The 27,489-nt window shown below is 38.6% G+C and overlaps 1 protein-coding gene across 14 annotated transcripts in view; it reads right to left on the minus strand.

Moving 5' to 3' along the window:
• ROBO2 (roundabout guidance receptor 2) overlaps window positions 1-27,489 on the minus strand; it is a 1,336,704-nt gene that overhangs the window by 482,321 nt on the left and 826,894 nt on the right. For all 14 annotated transcript variants that reach the window (XM_060770531.2, XM_060770530.2, XM_060770520.2 and 11 more), the window contains one exon: window positions 14,296-14,622. In XM_060770531.2, the coding sequence (XP_060626514.2) occupies window positions 14,296-14,622 (327 nt within the window). The remainder of the gene's footprint in view (window positions 1-14,295; window positions 14,623-27,489) is intronic.

Consider the following 27,489-nt stretch of genomic DNA (forward strand, 5'->3'; position numbering starts at 1 on the left):
GTTTCTTAGTTTTAACAAATAAAAGATATTCCAGTTCTGTTTGTTGGGGTTTTCTTTGGTAGGGGGTGGGGCAGAGAATAGGTATACAGAATTCAGAGGCACTTCTGTTTACTACACTAATTTTGTTTGAATTTGTACTCCAAAAACCTACCTTGCTTATTGAAAGTCAACATTCCTCTGTTGGAACTTTTTTTGTTCTCCTAAATATGCTAATTCTTTTCTTCTTTCTGATTTAAAACTTTGATCAGTCTTGCACATTTGCTGGGGTGAGGGCATAGTGCCATTGTAAAAATGAGAAACTTCAAATAAAAATGCTGGAGAGGCGGTAACCTGAGAGAACAGCTCTTTAGGAATTGCTAGGTCCAACAGTATCACTCTATGGTCAGCTTCCACTGGAAGATGACCACAGAATTGCTCTGAATGACCTATAATGATTCTAGAGATTTGTAGAAAAGAGTTCTTTCTAGAAACCTCTAGGTCCTCAAGCCAGAGGAAGCTGACCATAGAGTCACACTGGAGAACCTAGAGAACACCTTAATCAAATCCATGAATGATAAAATGGGTAAAAGCCAAAGCCACAAATGTGGAGGGGTGTGCCTGCACACAATTAAAAAGAGGGAATTGCAGTATTCTTTCTTTCTGCCTGTCTTCTCCCTATTTCTTCTTCTTCTTCCCTTCACTTTAGACAAAAGGTCTCTCCATTTATAGATTTGACAGTTCCCTGACCTCAGGCTTACAAGCTAACAAAAGATAGGGGCACTTTTTTCCCTATTAGCTCTGAAGAGTGCTTACCATACTTATTCGAGTCTAATGTGCCATTGAATCTAATACACCTAAATTTTCAAAACTCTGAAACCCAAAAATGTATTTACCATATTACACAAATCTAATGTGCACCCTAATTTTGGGAAGATAATTTAGTCAAAGAAGATGAGCATTAGAATTGAGTAAATATGGTACTTATTTCATATAATGAAATGAGCTAAACATTTGAATTATTCAACTACAGAACTGTATGAGTTAAAACTAAGCAGGGACACAAAATTCAATTTATCAACATTAAGTTTTCATGCACAGCCCTTGTAAATGTATTGTGTGCTTCAGTTTGAGGAATGCCAAAGTTCACAGTAAGAGAGGAGTGTTCTGCTACAGGAAGATTCAAAGGCCATGACTGACATGGGATGCTCCCACTGAGAAACAGAGACCCAGAAGGTGAGCATTCCACTGCATCTGGTGAGTAAAGAACTGTCAATGCTGACAAGAAAACCATCTGGTCTTGAGGGGTGGAGAGAGAGAAAACAGAAGAGTCTGTGGAGTTTCCCATTATCTATGCCCTTGAGAAAAAGAGATTTCACTTCAAAGGCGTTCTTTTCCTGTCTTCACTATATTAATAACTACATACATTTATTAATGCTTATTATTTTAATAACTTTATTTCTGCAAGAAAAAGGGACAACTTTCACAAAACAATCTACTTTGAGAGACTATCAGCAGAATGAGAAGTTCTCCTAACTCTTTATGGGTCTCTAGTAATGGCATGCATTACTAGTAATGGCATGCAATCATGGATATCTAAAGAAGGGAACAAAATGTTTACAGAAGAGATCAAAATGTTCCAGAAATGAAACAAAAAAAAACACATGTCAAATAACAAAAATGATATGGGGAACAGGGCAGAGAGCAAGAAGTTGGGACAAAATATTTGCTGTAACTTTTATCCTACCCATCTGAAGCAGATCTTCTTCATCTGATGAGGTTTAGACTTACTGCACCCCCTAACCTCTGCAGGAGTGGAGGACCCATTAAGATGGTTTGCCCCAGGACACTGATGGATCCGGACGGATTCCTAACAGTTCTTGGGGAATTTCCCGCCACCTCAGTTGGTGATCCTGTTGATGCTCTGGTCACTCTCTGGAATGGGGAGAATTTTAATAATAGTTTAAAATTCTGTACAAAAGCAATAGCTTGTAAGAGGGTTGAACGGGACTCAGCGAATGCCTTGGTGGATAATGCTGCTCTTGGTACTACTGTCCTTTTCCTTTTTCCGTGTAGAAACGGAATAGACACGATTGCTCCAGAACGTCCCTTCTCAAGTAGCCGAACTAAACCATCTCATTGGTTCAATGAGGAGCTGGCAGCGATGAAGTGAAGGAAGAGGAAACTAGAGAGTGTGTGGCGTTCAGATCCGAGCGAGCCAAATCGAACACGGCATGTTGCCTTTTTAAGGGCATATGACGCGGCAATAAAAGCGGCTCAGAAATCATTTCTGACAGCCAATATTGCGTCTGCGAAGAACCGTCCGGCAGAGCTGTTTCGAGTTGTCAGAGGCCTATTAAATCCCACCCCTCAGGATGGGAGCCCTGACAACTCGGCAGCCCGCTGTGAAGCATTTGCTCAGTACTTCTCAGACAAAATCACTTTGATCCGTTCTGGCCTGGACACCATGTTAACGGCAGTCTCTGTGGATGTAGCTGGAGCAACTGCTTGTCCGATTTTGATGGATTCGTTTCAATTGGTGAAACCCGAGGATGTGGACAAGATACTTGAAGGAATGAGGGTGACCACATGCATCCTAGACCCCTGCCCATCCTGGCTTTTAAAGGAAGCCAGAGGTGGATTGGCCAAGTGGTGAAGGTGGTGGTTAATGCCTCCCTTCAGGAAGGCAAGTTTCCAGCGAGCTTAAAACAAGCTGTGATAAAACCACTGTTGAAAAAACCATCACTGGACCCCAATCTATTGGACAACTATTGGCCTGTTTCAATCTCCCCTTTTTGGGTAAAGTCCTGGGACGTGTGGTGGCTTCTCCAGATATTCTTGGAAGACATGGATTATCTGGACCCGGCACAGTCTGGTTTTAGGCCGAGACATGGTACCGAGACAGCCTTGCTCGCCTTAGTGGATGATCTGCGCTGGGAACTAGACAGGGGGAGTGTGTCCCTGTTGGCTCTGCTGGACCTCTCAGCAGCCTTTGATACCGTTGACCATGGTATCCTTTTGGGACGCCTCGCAGGAATGGGCCTTTGAGGTACTGTTTTGCAGTGGCTCCGGTCCTTCCTGGAGGGTCGTTCCCAGAAGGTGTTGTTGGGAGATTCTTGCTCGACCCCACAACCATTGTCTTGTGGGGTCCTGCAGGGATCAATACTATCTCCCTTGTTATTTAACATCTACATGAAGCCGTTGGGAGAGATCATCTGGAGTTTCAGGGTACGGTGTCACCTGTACGCAGATGACGTCCAACTCTGTCACTCCTTTCCACCTGCTACCAAGGAGGCTGTCCAGGTCCTGAACAGGTGCTTGGCCGCTGTGACGGTCTGGATGAGGGCAAACAAATTTAAATTGAATCCAGACAAGACAGAGGTCCTCCTGGTCAGTTGAAAGGCTGAACAGGGGATAGGGTTACAACCTGTTTTGGATGGGGTCACAATCCCCCTGAAGATGCAGGTTTGCAGTTTGGGAGTAATCCTGGACTCATCACTGAGCCTGGAACCCCAGGTCTCGGTGGTGGCCGGGAGAGCTTTTGCACAATTAAAACTTGTGCACCAGCTGCGCCCGTACCTTGGGAAGTCTGACTTGGCCACGGTGGTCCACACTCCGGTTACATCCCATATAGACTATTGCAATGCTCTCTATGTGGGTCTGCCTTTGAAGACTGTTCGGAAGCTTCAAATGGTCCAACGGGCTGCAGACAGGTTGCTAACAGGAGCGGCACCCAGGGAGCATACAACTCCTCTGCTACCGAACACAATTCAAAGTGCTGGCTTTAGCCTATAAAGCCCTAAACGGTTCTGGCCCTGCTTACCTGTCCGAACGTATCTCTCCTTATGAACCCTCTAGGAATTTAAGATCTTCTGGGGAGGCCCTGTTCTCAGCCCTGCCATCTTCACAGGCTCGATTGACAGGGACAAGGGATAGGGCCTTCTCAGTGGTGGCCCTTCAGTTGTGGAATGCCCTCCCCAGAGACATTAGATCATCCCCCACCCTCTTAACATTTTGCAAAAAAGTTAAAACCAGGCTATATGAGCAGGCCTCCCCAAACGCAGTGTAGGTAAGAAACTCTGATCTCGGAACGGTTGGACAATGTGACTGGACAATGATTGATTAATGAATGAGGACGACTTGTGGTTTTTATTATGTTTATTGATTTTAATTGTAATGAATTTTTTAATCTATGCTAAATGTTTTTAATGTTTAAACTATTTTTGTACTGTTGTGGGCCATGAGTCGCCCTCGGGCTGAGAATGGCAGTATAGAAGCGTAGTAAATCAATAAATAAAAAATAAATAAACCTTAAGAAATAATGGAGGTGAGACAACAGAAATTGAAAGAAATCTATCCTTAAGAAGGAAATTTCACTCCTGAGAGGGTTATCATGGGGAAAAGGTGTCTCCACTGAAACTTTATCAGCAATCCTTGTTTCCACAACAAGTCAGATTTTTCAAAATCCAATGATCACAGGGACAGAAAGTCAGATGAAATCTGTACAGTGGCATAGACAGCAAAACAAACACCACAGGGTTGCTGACCCTTCCCCATGCTATCTAAAAGATACATATATTTCGGCTGGAGTTACACTTTAAGAAGTACCTGTTCTGACATACATGCAAATTCAACAAAGCTACAGAACCTATCTGGTCCATAACTTAAAAACTGCCTGTATTTTAAAAATGTGTTTCTGACCAGGGATAGGAGATGCTGTAACAACAAAAAATGTGAATGTCCAAATTCTTTGGAACATTTTATTTATTTATTTATTTGGTACACTTGTATACCGCTAATATCTCAGCCTATACGGCGACTCATTGCGGTTTACAGCATATTTAAAACTACAATATTCCAATTTAAAATATAAAATTAAAATATAAAATACATACATATACATACATAGTATTGGGCCACCAATACAGACCAGAACATCTCATAATTAAAGTCGCAATCCAATTCATTGTCCGAGATTGCTAATCCATGATCAAAACATCATCCCGTCGGGTTAGCCGAAAACTTGCTGGAACATCCAAGTTTTCAGTTTTTTCCGAAATGCCATTAGCGAGGTGGCTGATCTTATTTCAGTAGGGAGGGCATTCCAAAGCCGTGGGGCCACCACAGAAAAGGCCCTATCTCTCGTACCCGCGAGCCGCATCTGTGAAGCAGGCGGGATGGAGAGAAGGGCCTCTCCCGAAGATCTTAGGGTCCTGGTGGGCTGATAGGCCGAGATGCGTTCGGATAGGTATGTAGGGCCAGAACCGTTTAGGGCTTTAAAGGTCAAAGCCAGCACTTTGAATTGGGCTCGGTAGCTAATCGGTAGCCAGTGGAGCTGGTACAGCAGGGGAGTTGTATGCTCCCTGCGCCCTGCTCCTGTTAATACCATGGCTGCCGCCCGTTGGACTAGTTGGAGCTTCCGGGCCGTCTTCAAAGGCAACCCCACGTAGAGAGCGTTGCAGTAGTCAAGGCGGGATGTAACCAGAGCGTGGACTACCGTGGCCAAGTCAGACTCCCCAAGGTACGGTCGCAGTTGGCGCACGAGTCTTAACTGTGCGAATGCTCCCCTGGTCACCGCCGAAACCTGGGGATCCAGGCTCAGCGATGAGTCCAGGATCACACCCAAACTGCGAACCTGTGTCTTCAGGGGGAGTGCGACCCCGTCTAACACAGGCTGTAACCCTATACCCTGTTCGGCCCTGCGACTGACCAGGAGTACCTCTGTCTTGTCTGGATTCAATTTCAATTTGTTCGCCCCCATCCAGACCGTCACAGCAGCCAAGCACCGGTTCAGGACTTCGACAGCCTCCTTAGTAGCGGGTGGAAAGGAGTGACAGAGCTGGACATCATCTGCGTACAGATGACACCGCACCCCGAAACTCCGGATGATCTCGCCCAGCGGCTTCATGTAGATGTTGAACAACATGGGGGACAGTATTGAACCCTGAGGAACCCCACAAAACAAAGGTTGTGAGGTAGAACAGGAGTCCCCCAGTAACACCTTCTGAGACCGACCCTCGAGGAATGACCGGAGCCATTGCAGAGCAGTACCTCCGAGACCCATTCGATTGTATCAAACACTGCAATCTTGAAGATTTGCATGTCCAGATTTTTTTTAACTTATCCCTATCACCTAAACTAGAAAGAAAACTCAAAAACATCTTCAATTATAGCAGAAGCTACCGGGGAGGGGTCTCATAAATACAAACACATTTGGTCTTCCAATATTTCAGTTATTTCCAAAACCCTAACTTTCTCAAAGTTTTCTCATTTATTGCACAATGAAAAATTCAAGTTGTGTTCAATCTAAGGAGTCTTTGTATCTGTCCACAGTTGAAGGCAGATATAGCCCAAAACATCTGGAGGGCCCCAAACTGCCTTCCTCAGTCCGGTGCAACAATCCTTTGTTAGGGAATTTCCATTCTACCAATTTGGAGGAGGCAATTTTTCAATTCCTTTGAAGTATAGTGAGAAAAACCAAAAAGGAGGCATGGTCGAGAAGGAGGATGTCTTTTATCAGTGTGCTGCTCTGAAAGCCTATCTTCTCCCCTCTTGCAATCTTTTGATAGAACAAATTATTTCCCTACTCAAATTATTGCCGGGGGGGGGGGGGGGGGGACTTGATTCACTTGACTTTATGTAGCTGATACCTTATCTTACTTCACCCTCTTCTACACTGCCCTATAATCCAGATTATCAAAGCAGATAATTGACATTTGAGTCTATACTGCCCTATAATCCAGTTCAAAGCAGCTAATCTGGATTTTATATGGCAGTGCAGAAGGAGCCTTACTGAACTGAAAACACTCCTTCATTTCACTCTGGATTATGAACAGGTGACAAATATCACTTTATTCAGTCTCAATTATTATGAACTCACTCCCATTATCATTTCCTTATGTATTTAGGTCTGTATTCATTCACTGTACATCTGGTCCACTTCTCTCCTATTCCTCGAACTTGAAGTGGCTACATTTTTTAAAAGTGCAGATAAAGCTTACAAACCTAGAAACATACAGAATAGTAAAAATATAAAAGTTGAAATATAATTAAACTACCACTAGATAAAGGATTATGTAGTACCTTTAGGAAAAAAAGTACCTCTTTCTCCTAAAGGTACACAACAATAAAACTGTACTTCCAAATTTCCCAAACATAAGGAATGAAGGTGTGAAAAGATGAATTAAACAATACAATGTAGTGTTTTGCATTCTTCATTAGCAACATTTTTATTTAGCTGACTAAAATTAGAAAAACCCTGAGTACACAAAGCTTGAAAAAAGAGAACAGAAATTAACCTATATAAATGGATTATTTGAACATTAACATTAGAAACACTTGCAGTGCTGAAGGCTTTATATCTTGCAATGCCTCATCAAGGAGAATGTGTAAACATTACAGAAGTGATAACACTTCCTAAAATATTTTTAAAATGTGGCAAATCAAAGTTCAAAAACAAAGGAAGCAATATGAATGTGATTAACACTACCAAGATCAGAATGACACGTTGAAAATACCAATCTGCCCCATTCTTCAATATAGTATTACACCAAGCTATAAAAGGAGATTACAGATGTAGTTCTATAATACTTAACTGGGAATAATTCACACAGAACTCAAAGTATCTTACTTCTGAGTAGAATTACACAGTAGTCAGCATAGACAAATATGAGTAATGCAATGTATTCCAGCAACATCTGGAAGCCTGCCTGATTTCCACCCGGTTGTAAAATAACTGTCTTATTTATCACCTTGTATACAACTTTTCTCATGCCAGTACCACAGTGTGACAGTTAATATAAAAGAAAAAAAAGCCATAGATATGCAACCATGGCAGATGGCCAACTGCTTGTGCCGAGGTTGCTCAAACTACCCAAAAATGCCAAAAATAAACATAGCAAAACCTAAAAAAGCTGGAAGTAAATTTCTGTTTCTGGAAAATAAACCACTTTCTGTTAATATATAGGACAGGAAATCTGCAACCTATGTTGAAGGATAAGCACTGCTCCTGTAGGTTTCTAGGTAAAGCACTTCCTCACATGCCTATTTTTGGTAAAGAAAAGGTTAAGTTTGATATGTGTACATGGAATAAAGACAGCAAAACAGCCTTAATTTTACAATGTAGATGCACCCTAAGGACTTCATCAGATGGAGCTATGGGAAGTAGGGGGATTGTCCTTTTAGGTGTAGAATTGTCTTCTTTGCATGGGATTCTGTTTTTAAATAAAACAAAGAATATACTTATCTCCATCACAAATGATAGCCTTTCTCTCGCCTCAACCATCCACTCAGAGGAGACCTAAAGCACCGTTCTTAAGACCAGTTCTGGAATACTTTACTTTCCCCACAATCCTGTTACTCTAGAGGAGACCCAAAGGACAGTTCGTAAGGACTCCCATTCCTCCACATCACTGAAATTGTTCAACATGAGTGAATATGAAAGATTCCCTTTCTCCTGTTTCCAGACACATCAGGATCTCAGAAGACAATTTCTGGAGTCTGGAGAAGTTTCACATGTTTGTCATAACTTCAAACATTATAGAAAGCACATAGTGCTGAAGTGCAAGAAAGATTATATATTAAGTCACTGTGAATTAAATAAGTGCAGAAAAATATTGATTTCAAAAGAAAATGAGCATATTGTTTTATGATGAAATATTTAGCTAATCTACACAGTAATGCCCAAGTAGTGTCTCTTTTGATAGGTAGTAGTTTCCAAATGTCTCAAACCAAGATCTTTCGTATTAGAGTAAACATACTGGGGATTTTCTGTAAAGAGTCAGGTTCTGGAAAGAATGCCTGTTTTCACAACTGACCTGTTCTTTCAGGTTCTTGTATTAATCTATGTCAACTAGTGTCCAAATTCTTTGGAACATTCGATTGTATCAAACACTGCAATCTTGAAGATTTGCATGTCCAGATTTTTTTAACTTATCCCTATCACCTAAACTAGAAAGAAAACCCAAAAACATCTTCAATGAAAACACTCCTTCATTTCACTCTGGATTATGAACAGGTGACAAATATCACTTTTGAGAGAAATAACTACTAACCCATGCTTTTACCAGGTATCAAAACTGTTTATCATGTAAGATCATGTAAGATGTCTCTTTTCACACTGACCTAAGATCTCTTCTATATGACATTATTTGTGAACAGCATGATGGGCAATCATTTACAGGAGTCCTTTATAACTGCATCAACAACCTCAGAAATTTCTAAATTTCTTATAATTCCAGCCTACAAAAATCATGACTGACTTGGGACCTCATCACATGAAGATTGAGAAGAATTTCCACTGGGGGAGTAGGAGACAGTAGGGGAAATTATGGGGCAGCGTACCCCTTCATCTTCTTGCATGGTTGGTCATGGGCTGCTATATCACAATGTTTCCCTGCTGTGCCCGGCTTCCTCAGTGTCTCAGTGCCACTAGAATGCTGCCAACATGGAACCCAACTGAACCCCACCAGAAGTAGCCCTGCATCATTTGATGGGTTCTGGTAGACTCCATGCCAGTAGTGTGCCAGCAGTATGCGGAGACAGAGAAAACCATCAATGCGATGATGTCCTTACTCATTGGAGGATGACATACCATATTTCACAGTCATCTCTTTTCTGCTTCATTGCCTGTGGCAATTCACACTTCCAGAGTGAGGTAACATGGAAGGCAGAAAAAGAGACTTGGGCAATTCCCTCTGCAACTTCCCTCCTGTAATGCCTTTTAAATCTTATACTAAAAAAAAAATCTTGAAACATGATGATTTATAGATATTCTCCAGAAAGACCTACTGGTACAATATACACTCTGGTGCAAATTGGCAGGGGAGGGGGGGGGGGAGCTAAATACCAGATGAACATGAAACAGGATGAGACATATTGTGTGAAAATATGAGGTTTATGTTATAGCAATGTTCTTGTTAAATCCAGTCAAGGACTATAATCTCTTACTATCACAGATAAAGCATCAATTTGCTTTCAATTTTGAAGCAAGCAGAATCATTATGTTTGGACAATGGTCCAGAGCTTGCTATTTCAGCAATCTGTGACCTATTAATAATGCAGGAGCATTTTCTTCCTCTAAATGAAATTGCTACAGGCGGAAATCCTGAAAAACAATGGTCAAAATTCAGACTTTAGTTACAAGATTCAGTGCTGCTTTTAGTTCTCTTGATAAATTAACAATTAAGGCATGTGGGGTGTTTTTAGGGTTGGGTGGTATCACAAATGTAAAACCCCCTTCTCTAGAATAAGATAATACATATATATTATTACAGGTGTTCTAATTTTAATTAATACAAAAAAATCATAAATCAAAGCTAATAAGTGACTAGTGTTTTGTTTCAGAAAAAAGGAGGGGGGGATGATCAGTTTCTTCGTGACTTTTGACCTTTGAACCACAACCTCTTTGCCACTAAAGCATTCAACACCTCATTTAATCTTTTCCCACTACTCTGGCACAACACCGAAAAAGGAAAAGGAAAAAAAATAATCTGGGGACTTCATCAATTTTTCATGAATTTTCATTTAGGCCAGAGCCCCTCTTACAGTGGTCGATAGATCAAACTGCTGTCTCATATTTAACACCTGGGGCTACAGCTGCTATGACCATCTCTGCCTAGATCAGAGGCAGTCTCAGTCAGTGTTATGAGTTACAGGCTCTGTCTTTTCATGTGGAGAGTTCATACTCAAAACTGAAATCCTATCTATGTACTTTAGCCAAGATATGCCTCATGATAATTTCCACTGGTCAGCAGATCAGTGGTTCAGGTATATCAATTTGCACTTGATAAAAGGCTCCAACTCTGTTAAGGATGACATACATTGCTCCTAACCCATTAAGACAGTTCACTAGAGATTGCTACAAGTCTTATAGATTATGTTTCAAATAAAAATAACAACATTTTACCTCTGAAAATATAAACCATTTCCTACTAGGAATATATACAAGTTCAAAAGAAAGTAAGAAAAGCAAGCACAAATAACTTTACATTATAACTTGTAGGGCCTAATGAAACCTATCAGTGAATGTAAACTTATAGTACGTGTAGTACAAAGGAATCACTCTATCATGATATCCCTTCAGATATGTTTATTTTCTTCTGAGACTTATTTTTATAAATTTACTCTGCAAAGTCTTTCTAAAAACTTGAAGGAATCTAACAAGTATTACAGTCTGAGTAGAACACATAAATAGGCCAACTCAAATAAATTAAGTTTTGTCACTTTCATTGGAACATATTTCTTTTGAGGATCAGATCATTTGCTCAAATTAGTAACAAAAGCAAAGTGTTTTTAAAACTATAGGGATGCATATTCCAAGTCCAGCTAAGGCTCTGTTTTCCAAATCTTGTTGTTTGCAGGCTAGATAACAAAAACAAGATTGGAAAGTTGTTGGGGGAGGTGTGTGTGCGTGTCCATGTTCAGGCTGCCTATCAACTTAGGTTTACCCCATGAATTTCATAGGGTTTTCATAGGCAAGGAATGATATTCATAGGCAAGGAGTGTGTTTCCAGGACCCCTTTGAAGACCAAAATCCATGAATGCTCAAGAACAATTATATACAATGATTTTGTGGATACAGAATCCATGGGTATGGAGGGTGAATTTGCTATTTCTTTTCCCTGAAATATTTCCCAAAGCACCTGGTATTAATTGGAGATATTCCATTCCAGTACTAGTGATGGCTGTTCACACGTTAAAATATGCCCAAAAACATGGATGCACAGCTGAGTTCACATGAGAACAAATAAAACAAAGGATCAGAAAGGCATGAAAGAAAGGCAGGCATTTTCTATGTCCCAAATTGTCAAATATTTAATGAATCTTAAACAGGATAGCAAAAATTCCTGAATATCGTTTAATAGTGACTTGGATCTATATGTGCCTTCTGTAAAAGTCAATGGTATTTCTAGTCTCCTTTGTGTTATTTCTACTTATTCCTCTTCTTATTGAAGCTTTGCTTCCTTCCCATTCCATGCTCCAGAACTGCATAACATGCTGACTTCTCCAGCAAACAAGAGGAGAAAAGAAAAAACTAAAAAACAACAATACTGGAATTCAAACTAGCATTACTGATAGGACCAATGTTATTAACTTGATTCAATCTATCTTAACAGAGCCTCTTGTACAAGCATACTCAGTTTTCACTAAAAGAAATAAATACAAAGAGCAAAAAGCACCTTTATTTGAAAAACTAGGAAACTTCCCTGTAAAATCTAAGGAGTTTTAACTTCAAACTTCAAACTTCAAAGTTATAAAAACAGTAAAATAATCTAGCATTGGTTACATGGTAGTATTTGAGAAACCCTTTACAGTTTTACTATTGGATTTCATGTTCTCTGATCTTTCCCTTAAAAAACTATCCAAAGTAACATCCACCTTTTTTCTCCTTAAGGACATTTTTATCTGACTTTCAGTTCATGCATGACCAGATGAAGTGGTTAAAACTTAACTTGGGGGATTGCAAATACAGAGACATACAGCTGTCACAAGAAAACAGAAATATTTAATATTAAATATATACTTTTTAATGGAAATCTTTGCTCTAGTGTGATAATGACTGGTATCAATCCTTCCATTTAACAACTTAGTTATGAACTTTTTTCCTTAGAAATAATAAGGCAACTATGGGCAGGCTAAAACCACAGAATAACTCTTTATGAATTAACACATACATTAATCATAAAACATTTTTAATCTTTCAAACCATATTCAGAACACCAGTGGTCTTTTCCAGATAAATGTTTTTGACCATCGACTCTAATGCGCACCTCAATTTTCAGAACCCTGAAACCAAAAATAAAAGTATTTCCTGGCAAATGTAATGTGCAGTGGCCAAAAGGACACCCTTTGTAATTTGGCCCAAAACAGTATGCATTTCAGTGGCTGCCTGCTTAGAATTCTTTCTTTAAAAACAAAACAAGTGTTAACTACCCAAATCTTCCAGCAATTGAAAGTAATATCAAAGAATCAGGTAACCCTGGATGGGAAGATGGAACAAAAAGGAAAATAGAGAATGAGAAGGAGGAAAGGAGAAGATGGGTAGAGGCTGGAAACAAGGTAAGAAAAGAGGAAGGACAAAAAGGAAAGGAAAGGAAAGGAAAGAAAAGGAAAGGAAAGGAAGGAGGGAGGGGGTAGGAAGGAAAAGAAGAAAGGAAGGAAACAAAGAGTAGAAATGAATGGAAGAAAAGCAAGAGAGGAGGAGGGATGGAAAGGACATTAAAGAAAGTCACTACAGATACTAGGGATAAAGGCCATGTACAATCCACTCTTCATTTCCATTCTACTCAGTAATGATGTGCTTTTTAAATGCTAAATGAGATAAAATGTGGTGCTAATTTCAATCAAAAATGTACACCCTTGTAACATTTTGAAAGGTTTTTGTGTGCCCTGTATTTTCAGCTTAGTAGTAATGAAACACTTATCCCCAATATGAACCTCAGATTCATCACTTTTGCTTTAAAAACAATATCCACAAAACAGACGTTAACAAAACCAATGCTTACTAAAACAACTTTTACACAGAAGTTACCTTAACAGTCAAACAAAAATCTGTTTTTGTTCAAACAAATTACACAAATATTTCTTAGATTGATTACAACTGCAACTCACAACAAATCGACTCCAAGATACCATACCAAAATCCTACTGATTTAATTAACCTGGTACAATTAACAGGGATAATCATATTTTACCTAGAATGCATTTCACATATATCTGAGATAATGGATTTCTTCCAAGGCAAAAGGGTTATGCAATTATTAAGAGTTCAGGTGTCTTCAGTATCTTATTTATAAAGAGCTATTCCTTATATCACTAAATCATTTCAGTTTATGGTATTGGTAATGTGAGGACTATGAAACTGTACTACAGTAGATGAATAATATAAAAACAAACACCTTTTCAGAATAGATGTCTCAAGATAATCAGATAAATAGACAATATTCGTATGCCTAATGATAGAGATTTATAACTTAGCTGTAGTAAATCCAAGATTAACTGCATTTTCAAAAGGAAATTATACCTGAAGGGAAGATTAGGCTTTTTCCATGCTAGTGTCAATTATGGTTATAGGCAGCAAAAAAATTATAAGTATCCTAGTATGAATCGGAGAAAACTCAAAGCCATTGTACCAAATAGAGAAGTTTACAGAAAAACTGATAAGCACTCCTACCTTTGAGCAAGTCTATAAACTTCATATGTAACATCAACTTAACAGATAAATTTGGGGATGTATTACAGAATTGTACTTATCTCTGTTTTGAATCAAGACAGTTGCAAAGTATTACATGATGTTTGAGAAGTATGTGTATTACTTACGTGCTACTTCCAGAGAAGCATTACGACTCACAGCTTCTCCCAGATAGTTCCTTGCAACACAAACATAACTTCCTTCATCCGGTTTACTCCTGCGTCCATGTACAATTCGTAAGAAAAATAAAGATCCACTAGGGAGCAACATGCGATGTGACCGGGGGTCATCTTTGTCAGTCTCCACACGCTCTCCATCTTTGTACCACTCAATTGTGGGAGTTGGCCTTCCTTCAGCCTTGCAGTTCAATGTTGTTGGCTCTCCTTTAGAAACAATTACATCTGATGGATGCTCTACAATTCGGGGTGGGAAGTCTTCCTGACGAAGGCGAGATCCTTATGAAAAATACAAGTAGAAGGATAATCAGGGTTGTTTTTTTTAAAAAATACCTAACTAGTACTTAATTTTATTCCACAGCAAACATTTTAAATAATGTTCTTAATATTTTATGTTGCAGTGAGTAGGAAACCAGATGTATAGAATTATAATTTTAGTGCCCAGATCAAATATATTCTATATCTATAATCACACAGAAATACCACTCATTCAAAACTAGATAGCACTTTCTAAATATGAAGGTTTGAAAACAAAATAAGAGGTAGTTCAAACTAGTGTTTTTCCAAATACCATGACCCCGCTTATGAAAGGCCATTAATTTCTTTGAGGATAGCTGAAGTTACAATAAGCAACAACCTAATAATAGCTTTTACAGTGTGTCAATCATGGCACTACATTATGACTGACATTACTGTCAACAGCAATGTGAATTCATATGGATATCCTTTGCAAAAGTACAAAATGGTTTCCTCTCTCTATTCGGACCAGTTCAGTATCCTATTATATAATAAGATATAGGGAAAACTATACATAAATTAGTTGGAGCCCTCACTACTGTTAATTCATCCCATAAAAGGGGGATGCAAAAATATTAAACCAGTATTTCTTGCTCAAATGTTGGGAAACCATAAAGAAGACACATATGAGCATCTTTGGAGTTTAGAACCTATTCTGTATGAAAAATGGGAAAAGGTTTATTTTTTTTCATTTCATCAGTTTAATTTTAGTTAAATGTTTCTAAAGGACTATAAGAATAAATGTCAATCAGTTCTCTTTCAATAAATATACCTTCAATCTGTCTTAACTGCCAGCATAACTTCTCTTGATAATGATATATATTTTATACTACTAAGGATCTGTCATTTTATTCTTAAGATATATCTTCACATATCTACAAAATAATACTTTATGAATATTTTTGAAACACCACAGAAGGTACATCAATTTTAATACCAAAGAACATTTACTATTTTAAAAAATACTGCATACATTTAAATATCAGTTAGTATTCCATCTCAGCTTTTCTGATACAGGAGATTAACTTTCCATTGACCAATATTTTCCCAAACACAATGGAAATGTCATTGACTCCTCCTCCAAAAGCTGGCAGAATAGACCACCTCCTCTCAATGCACGTAAGGTCTGGTAAAGTGAGGAAGGATTACAATCATGGCAATAGTGTCACTATAATAGTTGTGATTATGGATTCACCCATCCATAAGTCTTCACTACTTAATAACAATTATGACACCATTGCCATGATCCTAATGTTCCCATTCCATCTTCTTTACCAGTTGGCAACCACAGGTAAACTATAAAGTCTCTTCTGTCAATGACAGGAGTACAGGTGACTGTTTCTGTCAACTTTACAGTTGAGCATCAGGAGAGGTTACTTAGTTAAGTATACTTAATTAAGTAGTTGTTACAGAGTTGTTACATGAGGCTTACTGAACAATCCCAATATTTGTGCTTAAATTTATTTCCTTAAAGTTTCATGAGTAATAGGAAGATGCATAAATGGCTATGATGGTCCTCTGAAGTTTAAAGCAGTTCCAACAAATAAACAGATAATTCCAATGTTAAATATATGCAAACATATAGCTTGAATTGGTGGATGGTTGAATCATGTAAGAATCAAGTGATACTTGCTTCTCGGCACTATGAATTTTTTTTCTCCCTATAAAACTACTAACTTTATAGAGTCAAGCAAGTATCACGTGATTATTGTATAATGCAACTTCAAATACTCCTTTTGTGTTTCGAAATACACTAGTTACTCAAATATTTCCAGCTCTGAGGCAGAACAAATTCAATTCTAGTCATATGCTTCATCCATATATACAAAATTATTCTGAAAATAATATTAATTGTAGTCACATCAAGAATGAAGCAATTTCCAGGGAGCCAGTGTAAAATAACTGGTCTTGTACTTTCTTTAAGGGCTCTTTACACATGTTGCAACACCCACAAGAAACAAGGTTAAAAGGGGAAGTGGCTAAATGACATTTAGCCAAAGTGCAGAAAAAAATCAGGTTAAGAACTAAAATGCATATGTTAAAACTGTGTCCTTAAAACCCAATTCAGCTGGATAAAGTGCACCTCTGTATGACTGTATATCCCTGTAGTCATGCAAAACATGTGCTTTCCACCACCACCCTACACTCGTAGACTGCTCCAGCACACATGTGCTTTTTAAAAGCCCCAAATAGCTCATCAGATGGTTGGGCTGTCAAAGGAACATACAGGTAGTTCAAAAGCACAAATAGAGAACAATTAGAACTCCCTGAAACTCTTTATTTTACCCTTTATAATCTTAAACAGAGCTTGAATTAAGATTTGGGCAAAGAGAGGTAAAATTGATTTTTTAAAAAAATAAATCACTTCTTTATGCACTGGACCGTACATGCACACATGCAAATCTGCTTATGTTTATATTAAGATATTTGCATGTATGGTCCAGGGCATAAAGAAGTGATTTGTTGTTTTGTTTTGTTTTGTTTTGTTTTGTTTTTAAAAAAAACCTTCAGCTGGATGTCCCCTGACCACCCTCCATCTTGATTTGCTAGGAGGCTGTGAGGATGGCGGGGGACCATATCCCAGACTGACAGGTCTGTGTGTGCACCTGCTGTCAGGTCCTGGGATTTTTTTTTATCTTACATTTAGATACTTCCATATTTAGCCCTTCATAACTTTATACAAAGTGTTAAAATATCTTTACAATTTCAATTCTACTCAAAATTGAAATTGCAAAGATAATTTTGGTACATCCTGAAGTTTGCCACATATTTTGATGAAAACAAGCATCTGCTTGTAAGAATATTAAGTTTAAATCTTGTGTTTTGAAGAAGACAGCATAGTTGGGTGGAGTTAATAGTAAAATATTTTTTCTTAGTCCTGTAACCAGAGGGGTATTTTATCATAACCTGCATATATATAAATCAAAAGCATCTATTCTTGGCCACCACACTAAATACTGAATTCTGCAGGTTAATTTTCTATTCCTCCTTAAAAAATGTAAACATTATCTAATTAATATACATTTTCAACTGGAAAAACTACATATTACTTCTTTCATATTTTGCCTTTATATAAGAAAAACCAACATACAGCTTGCATGTTCTTTGCTCTTTTTATATGATCTTTCAATTTCATTAGTACAAAGCACTTCTATTTGGTGTACATTTTTTTTATTTCCACAAGAAAAAAATTACATTGGACTCTATCACAGAATAATGGCAAAAAGAAATTTTAACTGATGTAACAGTAAATTATGACAGACACTTCTGCTCTATAACCAAAGAATACTAGTTTGCTAGTACTGGACACAGTTTAACTCATTAAACTGTTTCTAATATTATTCATAAAACTAAGAAGCACATTCTTCATTTAAGTTTAAAATATGCCTTAACCCTATCTACTTGCTGACTCAGCGTTAACATAATCAGTACATTTACTGTAAGGTGTATTTAGCTTGATATGAATGCCCTCGCTGTTGCTAGCCAACTTTTCATCGACACTCATATATGAAAGGAATGAAAATTGTGGCATTCTTCTTATCACATTTTTGCAGGGTATTAAAAAAATCCTCACACATTTGCTGTACAAGCAAGAAGCTGCACCCTCACATGAAACTAATACGATTTCACATGAAAAGACAAAAAATGAGATAATGCTTTAACACTTCATTTATAACCTATTCTGGCAATTCAACATGTAAACTGTTCTCATTGGGCTTTATGAATGAACTAAACAGGTACATTATCGTGTGCGGAACAATAAATATATATTGCAGAAGCAGACAATGAATAACAAGTGATTCTGCATCTTGTTAATTCAAATACTTGACCTTTATTGCAGGAAAGGGGATATGTCCTCTCTCTTACCAAGAACAAACTTCATAAAATCTTACTGTGTTTGATGAATGCTTCTTAAAAACGTTGCTGATAATCACTTGTGAAATTCTGTGCTGTTTTATTAAGTTATTTTATCTTATATCCTTTCACAAAAAGAGATTAATGTGGCTTGCAGAATATATAAACTATTATAAATATTCTCTGATGTCTGTAAATTCAAATTCTCCTTTAAACCATGTTAATTTAAAAAAAAAGAATGGATTTTGATGATTGATGTTATTGACAGCTATGTGTCTGAACATTCAACAATTCTTTCTTTTTGAAGTGTGAAACTCAACACCTATATGAGGCACAGGGTACTTCTAGATTCGCATAAACCCATGCCAAAACGGGTTTAAGAAACCTGCTTCAGTGTGTGTTTAAGTCTCTACACATCACCCAAAACATGGGCTTTCCCAGATGGCTGCCCTCATGCCATTGTTGTGAGTACCATGATGGCATGGGACTACTCTCTCTCAAAAAAAAAATAATCCCAAAATGTCTTTGTAATAAGAAAAAACTTACCAGGTTGCCATGATGCATCTCTGAAAGCCTTCTAGCATATAGAAATAATATGACATGAGGTGAGGGGCAATAGCAATTTCCCCTCCCTGCCTCTTGGTCTGTCATTTCTATGTGCCTGGAGACCTCCAGAGAGGTGTCATGGTGGCCTGCTAAGTTTTTTATTTTTATTTTTTATGTGAAGTTGGGGAGGGGGTACCCTCTTCAGTTCTCTGGGCTCATGGGGCCCTACAAATTGAGATAGGCTGTTGTAACTGACTCACAGGGCCCATACCCTATTAGTCCTGGGCCTTTCAGGAAGGCCTGGATCCAAGGGTATCAAATTAATTCAGGACAAAGCAGGACAAACTCAATTTGGGACAAAGCTTTGTCCCAAATTAATCCTCTTTTACTGGAGGCATTGTTTGAACACCTCCAGTAAAAGTCCAACAGGGCCCTGTTTGGAAGGATTCACATATAATATTTCTTCATGCAATCTAGCCATCTCTTTTATAGTAATTAAGACATTTACTGTCATATTCCAGAGTTCCTATGCCTTCTTGGGCTCATTTGCACTTTGGTTATTTAAAAGCAAAGGAGGTAAAATAACTACTGTGGAACTGTGTCTTATTGCAGTGTGATTACTATGGGAACATGGTCAGTCACGAAATGGCTAGTATGAGATCAATGTTTTTTCCTTCGATTTCTGTATGAATGTAGGTTTCCGTTCTTTCTTTTCTTTTCTTTTTTCTTTTGTCTTATTGAGCTTTACTCTCTATATATCTAATTTTCATTCTTTCCCTTTTTTGTATACACACTCATTTTTATTTCCTCTCTCTCACACACACAACACATATCTGGCCAATCTATATTGTTTCCTGCCTCTTCATGGGGTGTACAAAGACCACCGCTGGCTGGGCTTAATCCAAGCTGCCTTGCCACTACTACACTGATACTATCCCTTTCTCTCACATTCTTATATCAATTGCTCTACTTTATTCCTCTAATTGAACAGTATTCATTTCTTTACTTGAGTCCACTACTTACATTGTTAAGATCCAGCCTACTATAGTCTACAACATACACTACAAGAAGAAACACTTTTGAATAGGAGGTGCTGATTTGCTACCTTCCAGAGATGGAATCTTGCAATCCTTTGGGAGGGTTCTAAAGTGACACCAATCAGCCTGCAATGGATCAGAGATCATCAGTTGCTTTTTAAAGGTGTAATTGGCTACTCAGTTGAGGACTCTGAATAACAGTGAAGATGGATAACAGTGAAGAATGAAGGAGACAGGTAACAGAACAGGACATCTTGTGGGTACCAAATATGGATCAGTAATATGGTGGGTTCTGCAGCTAAGCCACCATCTTTATTACTATAACTACTACTATAGTATGACCCCTGTATCCATGGGAGGTACGTTCCCAGATTTTGCATGTATATACAGGGTGAGGCAGCATAACTTCCTTTTTTAAAAATGTGCGCCATTCAGTCGGTTGAAGACATAGCAGAGTGCTAGTGGTCTCGTTCGAGAGGTGGGAGTATAAAGTTTTGGCTTGACACAGTTCAGTTGCTATCATGCATTGGAACAGTGAGGAGCGTGCTTTTGCCGTTGAGGCCTACTTTTCAAGCGGATTTGGAGTGGCCAGCCCGCTCTCCAGATTTGGCCCCTTGTGACTTGTTTCTATGGGTTTTTTTAAAAAAAATCCTGTGTTTATGTGAACTGTCCAAGTACCCTACAAGATTTGAAGACCAACATCCAGGAATAAATTGCCAGCATAACGCCTGCTATGCTGGCAAGAATCATGACAAACACCAGAAATCAGTTTACTCAGTGTATGGAGAATGGAGAATGGGGGACGTCACCTACCTAATTTGATCTTCCAAACTACATAAAACAAAACTTTAGGTATGCACCTACATTATAAAAAATAAAATAAAAATTTCTGATTCATACAATGGGTTTTATTAAGTTTTGAAAAAAGGAAGTTATGCTGCCTCACCCTGTACAAACCCCCAGATAATAGTGGACCCTATTGAAATGAAGAAACAGAGTCATGTTGGATAATTAATGTCAGATGAGGATAAATGGAAGTATGGAAGGGTACTGTAATATCATCTTGCCTTTTTCCTGGTTCAGATCCAAAACAGCTGATGTAGGTAAAGAACATAACAGTCTATGCATTCTAATGTTATTTTGGATTGGCACTGCTACCTTTGTGTTTTCATCTGTGTTCCCTATGAGAGATTTAACCACATGGATATAAATAAAACATTAGAGATCTCCACTCTTCTTGGTGAATTTCCCATAACAAATCAACACTATTAAAAAAGAGTATTCAGGTTGACCAATAATATTTAAAATGTTGATGCTAGAGGATTTTTTTAATGTTCTGTTTGCAATTTGGTCAATAAAATGTATCAAGATTTAAACCAGCTGGAATACAACCACTGAGGCCAATTTGATCAAACCTATCACACAAGTATTTGTATTTATTTGTTATATTTTGAAATGTGTCTCAAGTTCACAATACATGATAAAATATAATGTAGTAGAACAACCAAATCAACAGATTTGATATACATGGTTTCATTTACCTACACTGCCAAAATATTTCTCCCAGAAGTGTTCATAGGCCTCTCTAGATGTCCAGTGCAATTTTATTTATTTATTTATAACATTTCTATCCGCTCCTCTCACCCTGCAAGGGGACTCAGAGCGGCTAACAATGGCAATGATTTGAGGCCACAATAATTTCAATTATCAAAGCAAGATAAAATCATACAATACAGTAAATTAAAAACAACATTAGTTATACAATCATAAAGGCATTTCCATTATAACAATCGTATGGTCCAATTCAATATTCAGGTGCCGTTATATCCATTAGCCAAAAGCCTGATTCCACAACCACGTCTTCAGTTTTCTTCTGAAAGAAAGGAGGGAGGACGCCAATCTAATTTCACTGGGGAGCGAATTCCAATTTTATGGTATGTTTCTGGACAAATTATAGTAAAAATATGGCATTCTATATTATCCACAGTTTCAGGTTTTCACATGGGGTCCTGGAATGACCCACAGATACAGAGGTTATACTATACATTAAACCAGTAATAATATAATTTTAAAAATCAGATAAAACTTTGGAAAAAGCCCTAAGTTTCTATTTAAATTTAAATGTCTTTGCCCATCAGTAGCTCATTAGAGATGAGACGAGTAATTCCTTCTTTGGCAGAGTTCCAAACTTGGGAACATCCATTAAAAAAAACTGTTTCAAGTTCTCAGCAATGTTTTACTGCCTCCCAAAGAAGGGAACATTTACCCTAAAACAATGCTTAAAAATACCATCCCGGAAGATGACAAGGATACTATGGTTTCAGATTATGCTGGATACTGCAAAGTAGTGTCGTAGGAACACACAAGTTCTATTTAGTTCTTCAAGAAAATAATTTTATAAAGTTACCAAAGCAGTCTCCAACTCTTGCTAGAATGAAATGGTACTATCCAGTCTGGGATAAAGAAGAGTTGATAGCCAATATTTGCAAGCAGCGGCGGCCCTAGGTAATTTTCAATGGTAAGTAAACAGTATTTTGCACCCCCCCCCCCAAACCATGTATATATAGGGGCATGTGTATATATATGTATGCATATATATATATATATATATATATATATATATATATATGGGCATGGACAATTTTTGGCCCTCCAGGTATTTGGGACTTCCTACTGGCTGTTTGGAATTGTAGGAGTTGAAGTCCAAAACACATGGAGGGCCGAAGTTGTCCCATGCCATATATACACACACACATATACACTAGCTATCCCCTGACACGTGTTGCTGTGATCCAGTCTGGTGATCTTGAAAAGAAAATAATGAGAAAGTTGGTTTCTAATATATGTAATTTCTTGATGCTTGTGGGTAAACAGTACCTGGTAGTTATTCCACAGATATATGTATAAATCTCATTTGCCTAGTTTCCAACAGAACTCACAACCTCTGAGGATGCCTGCCACAGATATGGGTGAAACGTCAGGAGAGAATGCTTCTAGAACATGGCCAAACTCACAGCAACCCAATATTCCAATCCATTCAAAAAACACTATGGTTTCAGATAGTGACCAGCCAATTGCAAAAGGGCCAACACTGCCCAAATCCCTCTTATTTCACATCTCAAAGATCAAATCAACAACCCACCCATTAAAAAAGACTACAGGCAGTCCCAAACATCCAATTCCTAGTTAAGAACAGGGGTGAGACAGCGGGAAGTGAGAGAAATTGACCACTCAGAAGGGAAATTCGGTCCTGAAAGAGCGAGCCCTTGTCATCGCGGCCTGAGAGCTGTGCAAAAGGCAAAGCCCCGCCGTGTCCATTTTGGGTCCGAGCGCGTTCTACTTACCTCTGGAGGCTCACAGGGCAAAAAGGGGAGGGGCCAGCAGGGCTTGGCCCAATGGGAGGCGTGCACGGCAAGTCCCGCAGGCCAAGGGAGACAAAAACGCCAGCGTGAGTCCTTCTCCCAGTGTTAAGAAGTGTGCGGAGAAGGAGGGGCGATGCAGGGCGTGCACTTCCTAACGCCGGGAAAGGGACGCGCAGCGGCGTTGCTGGGCATGCGGGAAAAGAAGCCTCATGCATGCCTCTTTTCCCGCGTGCCCGGCAACACTGCTGCATGTCCCTTTCCCGGCATTAGGAAGTGCGCGCCCTGCATCGCCCCTCCTTCTCTGCGCACTTCCTAACACCTGGAGAGGGATGTACACTGCTGTTTTTGTCTCCTTTGCCCTGTGAGGAGGAGGAGGAGAGGCCCAATGGGCACTTGTGAGGGAAGGAGGGAGGGAGAGCGAGCTGCCTCTTGGTGTTCTTCGGGTCAGGGGCACCTCAAGAGCTCCTCAAAAGCACCCCCCCCCCCCCGAGACGTGTGCTATACGCAAAAGCATAATTTGTGTACCGTGTTGAGCAACCTCTGTTTGCAAAGAAGGAACACAACTCTGCTGAAAAAAAAATCATCACAGCTCAAATACTTGGAATTTATGGTGTGGAGTCCAGAAAGTTCGATTCATGGACCATGTTGTTTAGCACATACATGATAATTCTAACTGAAGTCATTCATGATTTTTGTGTGATGTATAATCAATATTTCCATGAAAATCAATATTATTATTTTTTATATAATTGGTTTTAGGTAAAATAATGGCAATATATAAATTGTGTCTAGATGGAGCAAAACTTAATGAGGACTACTAAAGTGAAGCTCAGATATATTTTTATTTTATTATTTTTTAAGATGGACATTTAATCTCATTGACTGCCTTCTTTGTGTTCCTTTTATGACATGTTCTTGTTCTTCTTTGGGAGGGGGGCAGAGAGATGAACAAAAATATATAGAATATAATGCATGTCTAAGATATTTTCTGTTTCCCACTTCCACACGGACATAATCAATTCAGACCTGGATGTGTAAGTTAACACATTAAAATCCATTCTCACTCCATTAAACATGACAAATGATTGCGGCTTGCTACTATGCCAGCTTTTTGCTCTAAAGGAAGTAACTTTAAGATATAGCCTTTCTTTCCATTTTTACCCAGAGAAAGCAGATGGTTTGCCTTCGGGGTAAAATTACTCTACTCTTCTTTCCAACAATAAAACCACGACAAGTGTAGTAGACAGATTTCAGTTGGAATCAACATCAATGTGTCTTTCGGATTTATAAATCTTTCACAATTTTGATGCGTGTTGAACATCGGTTGTTAATATATTGCCATTTTGTTGTGTGTTGAATATCAGTTGTTATTTTTGCTGCTGTTGTTCTGTTGCACAATATATTTAAAAGACTCAAATGGCATAGGAAATATTAAAATATCATCAATTAATAAGTAGTAATAATAAATTTATTACAATCATCAGATCAGATAAAAACAAACAAAAACTAATAAGTAGATCTGAACAAATATTATTAATAACAAAATTATTTAAAATAGATATTATTAAATACGGGTAAAATTTTCCTTAAATTTATCATGTCATTTTTGGCAACAAGGAACCATTGCGGCACAAAAGCTGGCCACTTTAACTGTTACTGTTTCTCTAGTTTCTCATCTAGTGTCTTTTTCCATCTAGAATGGAACCCATCAGTTAATACTAAGGGAGCCAGTCCCATTGGGGTAAAAAACATTTTAACCAGAAATTTAATTTAAGGATATATGCCTAGAACTCAATTGACATTTATCTTGATTTTCATTGTAAAAGTGCATTTGGCACACAACTAGGAAGGCCAAGGATATATCTCAAAATTCTGTCCGTGTGGATTCCATGGCAACAAAATGACTATATGCACACCACTGTGCACATATAACATCTGTGGTAACACCTTAGCTTTGTAGTGTTGTAAAGCCAATGGAACATGTTGTTCTCCTTTAACAAAAAAGGAGGATGTAAGTGACTTGATACTTCTCTGAGCTTTGCAATGGCATTAGTAGACTGAGCTTTCCAAAAAATTGCTCCTAAATGTTTATAAGATTTTACTTGCTCAATTGTATGCTCATTTATTTGCCACTTATGTATATGCCGTTTCCTAGTAAACAGTAGGACTTTGGACTTATTGTAGTTAATTACTAGTTTTTCAGCTTTGCAATAACTACCCAGAGTATTTAATAGCCACCACAAGTCAATGTAAGTTAAAGAGAGAAGTACCACGTCATCTGCATAAGGGAAGGATGACAAAGGTCTACTTGCTAGGTTAGGAGGATGGAATCAGACAGACTCCTAGCTAAAGAGTTGATGTAAATATTAAACAAAGAAGGCACTAGCACAAAACCTTGTTTTATACCTGCATGTGTTGGGATGGTCCTGGTCAAGTGGCCTACCCTATTGCAGATTACTTTCAAGCATGTTTTTACATAAAGACTATGAATCAAAGTCAACAGGTGCGAGCCAATATTATCTCCAATTTCTGCCACAGGGAATCATATCAAATGCAGACTTAAAGTCAATGAAGTCTGTATAAAGGGCTCCCTTGGTCCTAGATGAATATATAAGATGATGTAAGACTATACCATGATCTCCAGTAGAATATCCAGTCTAAAACCTGCCTGCTCATCTTCCAGAAGGTTTTCCTCTTCCATCCAGATTTTCAAGGAGATGATGAGCATACAGTTTGCTTATTACACTTGGCAAGCTAATTAGCATATAGTTTCAGGATCTGATCTTTTTCCTTTCTTATTTACTGGAATAATGATAGCAAGCTCCCAGTCTTCTGGTATAAATATAGGCTTGGGCAATCAAGGAAAAATTTGGTTCTAAACTTGTTTCGTTTCTAGGGAGCACTGGTGTTTCGGTTTTTTTTACTTACAAAATTTCCAATTTCAAAAATTTGAAATTTAGAAAATTTTGTTAATTATGAATCGATTCGTTAATGAGGTGGGCGTGGCCTCGCCAGCTCCTCCTGGAGGCCATGCCCACCTCATCCCCCTGTCACCCATCGCTCTTTGCAGGCAGCAAGGGCAGGGGAACTGTAAGATTTCTAAAGCAATCTTACAGTTCCCCAGCCCTGGCTGCCTGCAAAGGGCGATGGATGGCTGGGGGATGAGGTGGGCGTGGCCTTGCCAGCTCCTCCTGGAGGCCACGTCCACCTCGCAAAGCCGGCCTCGCAAAGCCAGCGGATGCAAAGAGGGAGGAGGTGGGGTGGGAAACAGCTGTTCCTCAAGGTCACGCCCCCTTCATTTACGATTCACTGGCGGATCGTAAGGAAGATGGTGGACGCAAGCTTCGATATGGGCAAAACACTTCTGGGTTGCTGAAACGCGTCAATATCGCTTCTAATTATTAAAAAAATAATGAAATTAAAACGAATAATGAAAATAACGACTTGGATCGCCCAAGCCTAATAAATACAAACCAATCTATGCATGTGAATAATGCCGCTAGGACTGGGGCCCACCAACTCTTATTTACTATAAGCATCTCAGGAGATAGGTCACTCACTGGTGCTTTGCCCACCTTAAGCTTAGAAATAATAGTATTAATTTCAGAAGTGAAGATGGGGGAGGGGGGCAATTTGGAAGATAGTGGAGTTTGCCTTGTATATTGTCTTTAAGGAAGATCTAAAAACTTGGTTCTTCCGATGTGCCTTTGGAGACTGACCATATATCCCTTTTCTGCCTGTTCCATCTATAGTATTGTCCTCATAATGCACTTTTCCCTCCGTCCTTAATGAAGGCCTAATCCCACTGTTCCTATTTTGCAACTTGTATTTTATTTTGTTGTGTTGTATTTTTGGGCTTGGCCCCATGTTAGCCACCCTGAGTCCCCTTTGGGGAGATGGTGGCGGGGTATAAATAAAGATGATGATGATGATGATTATTATTATTATTATTTCAATGCTCACACTGCCTTATAGTATATAGACTAGTAAAATATGAATCCAGTTCTTGAAAGAAATGTAAGAATCTGCTAGGCCCATTTTATTATCCA

Source organism: Anolis sagrei, chromosome 3, assembly GCF_037176765.1.
Source record: "Anolis sagrei isolate rAnoSag1 chromosome 3, rAnoSag1.mat, whole genome shotgun sequence".
NCBI classification, from domain to species: Eukaryota; Metazoa; Chordata; class Lepidosauria; order Squamata; family Dactyloidae; genus Anolis; species Anolis sagrei.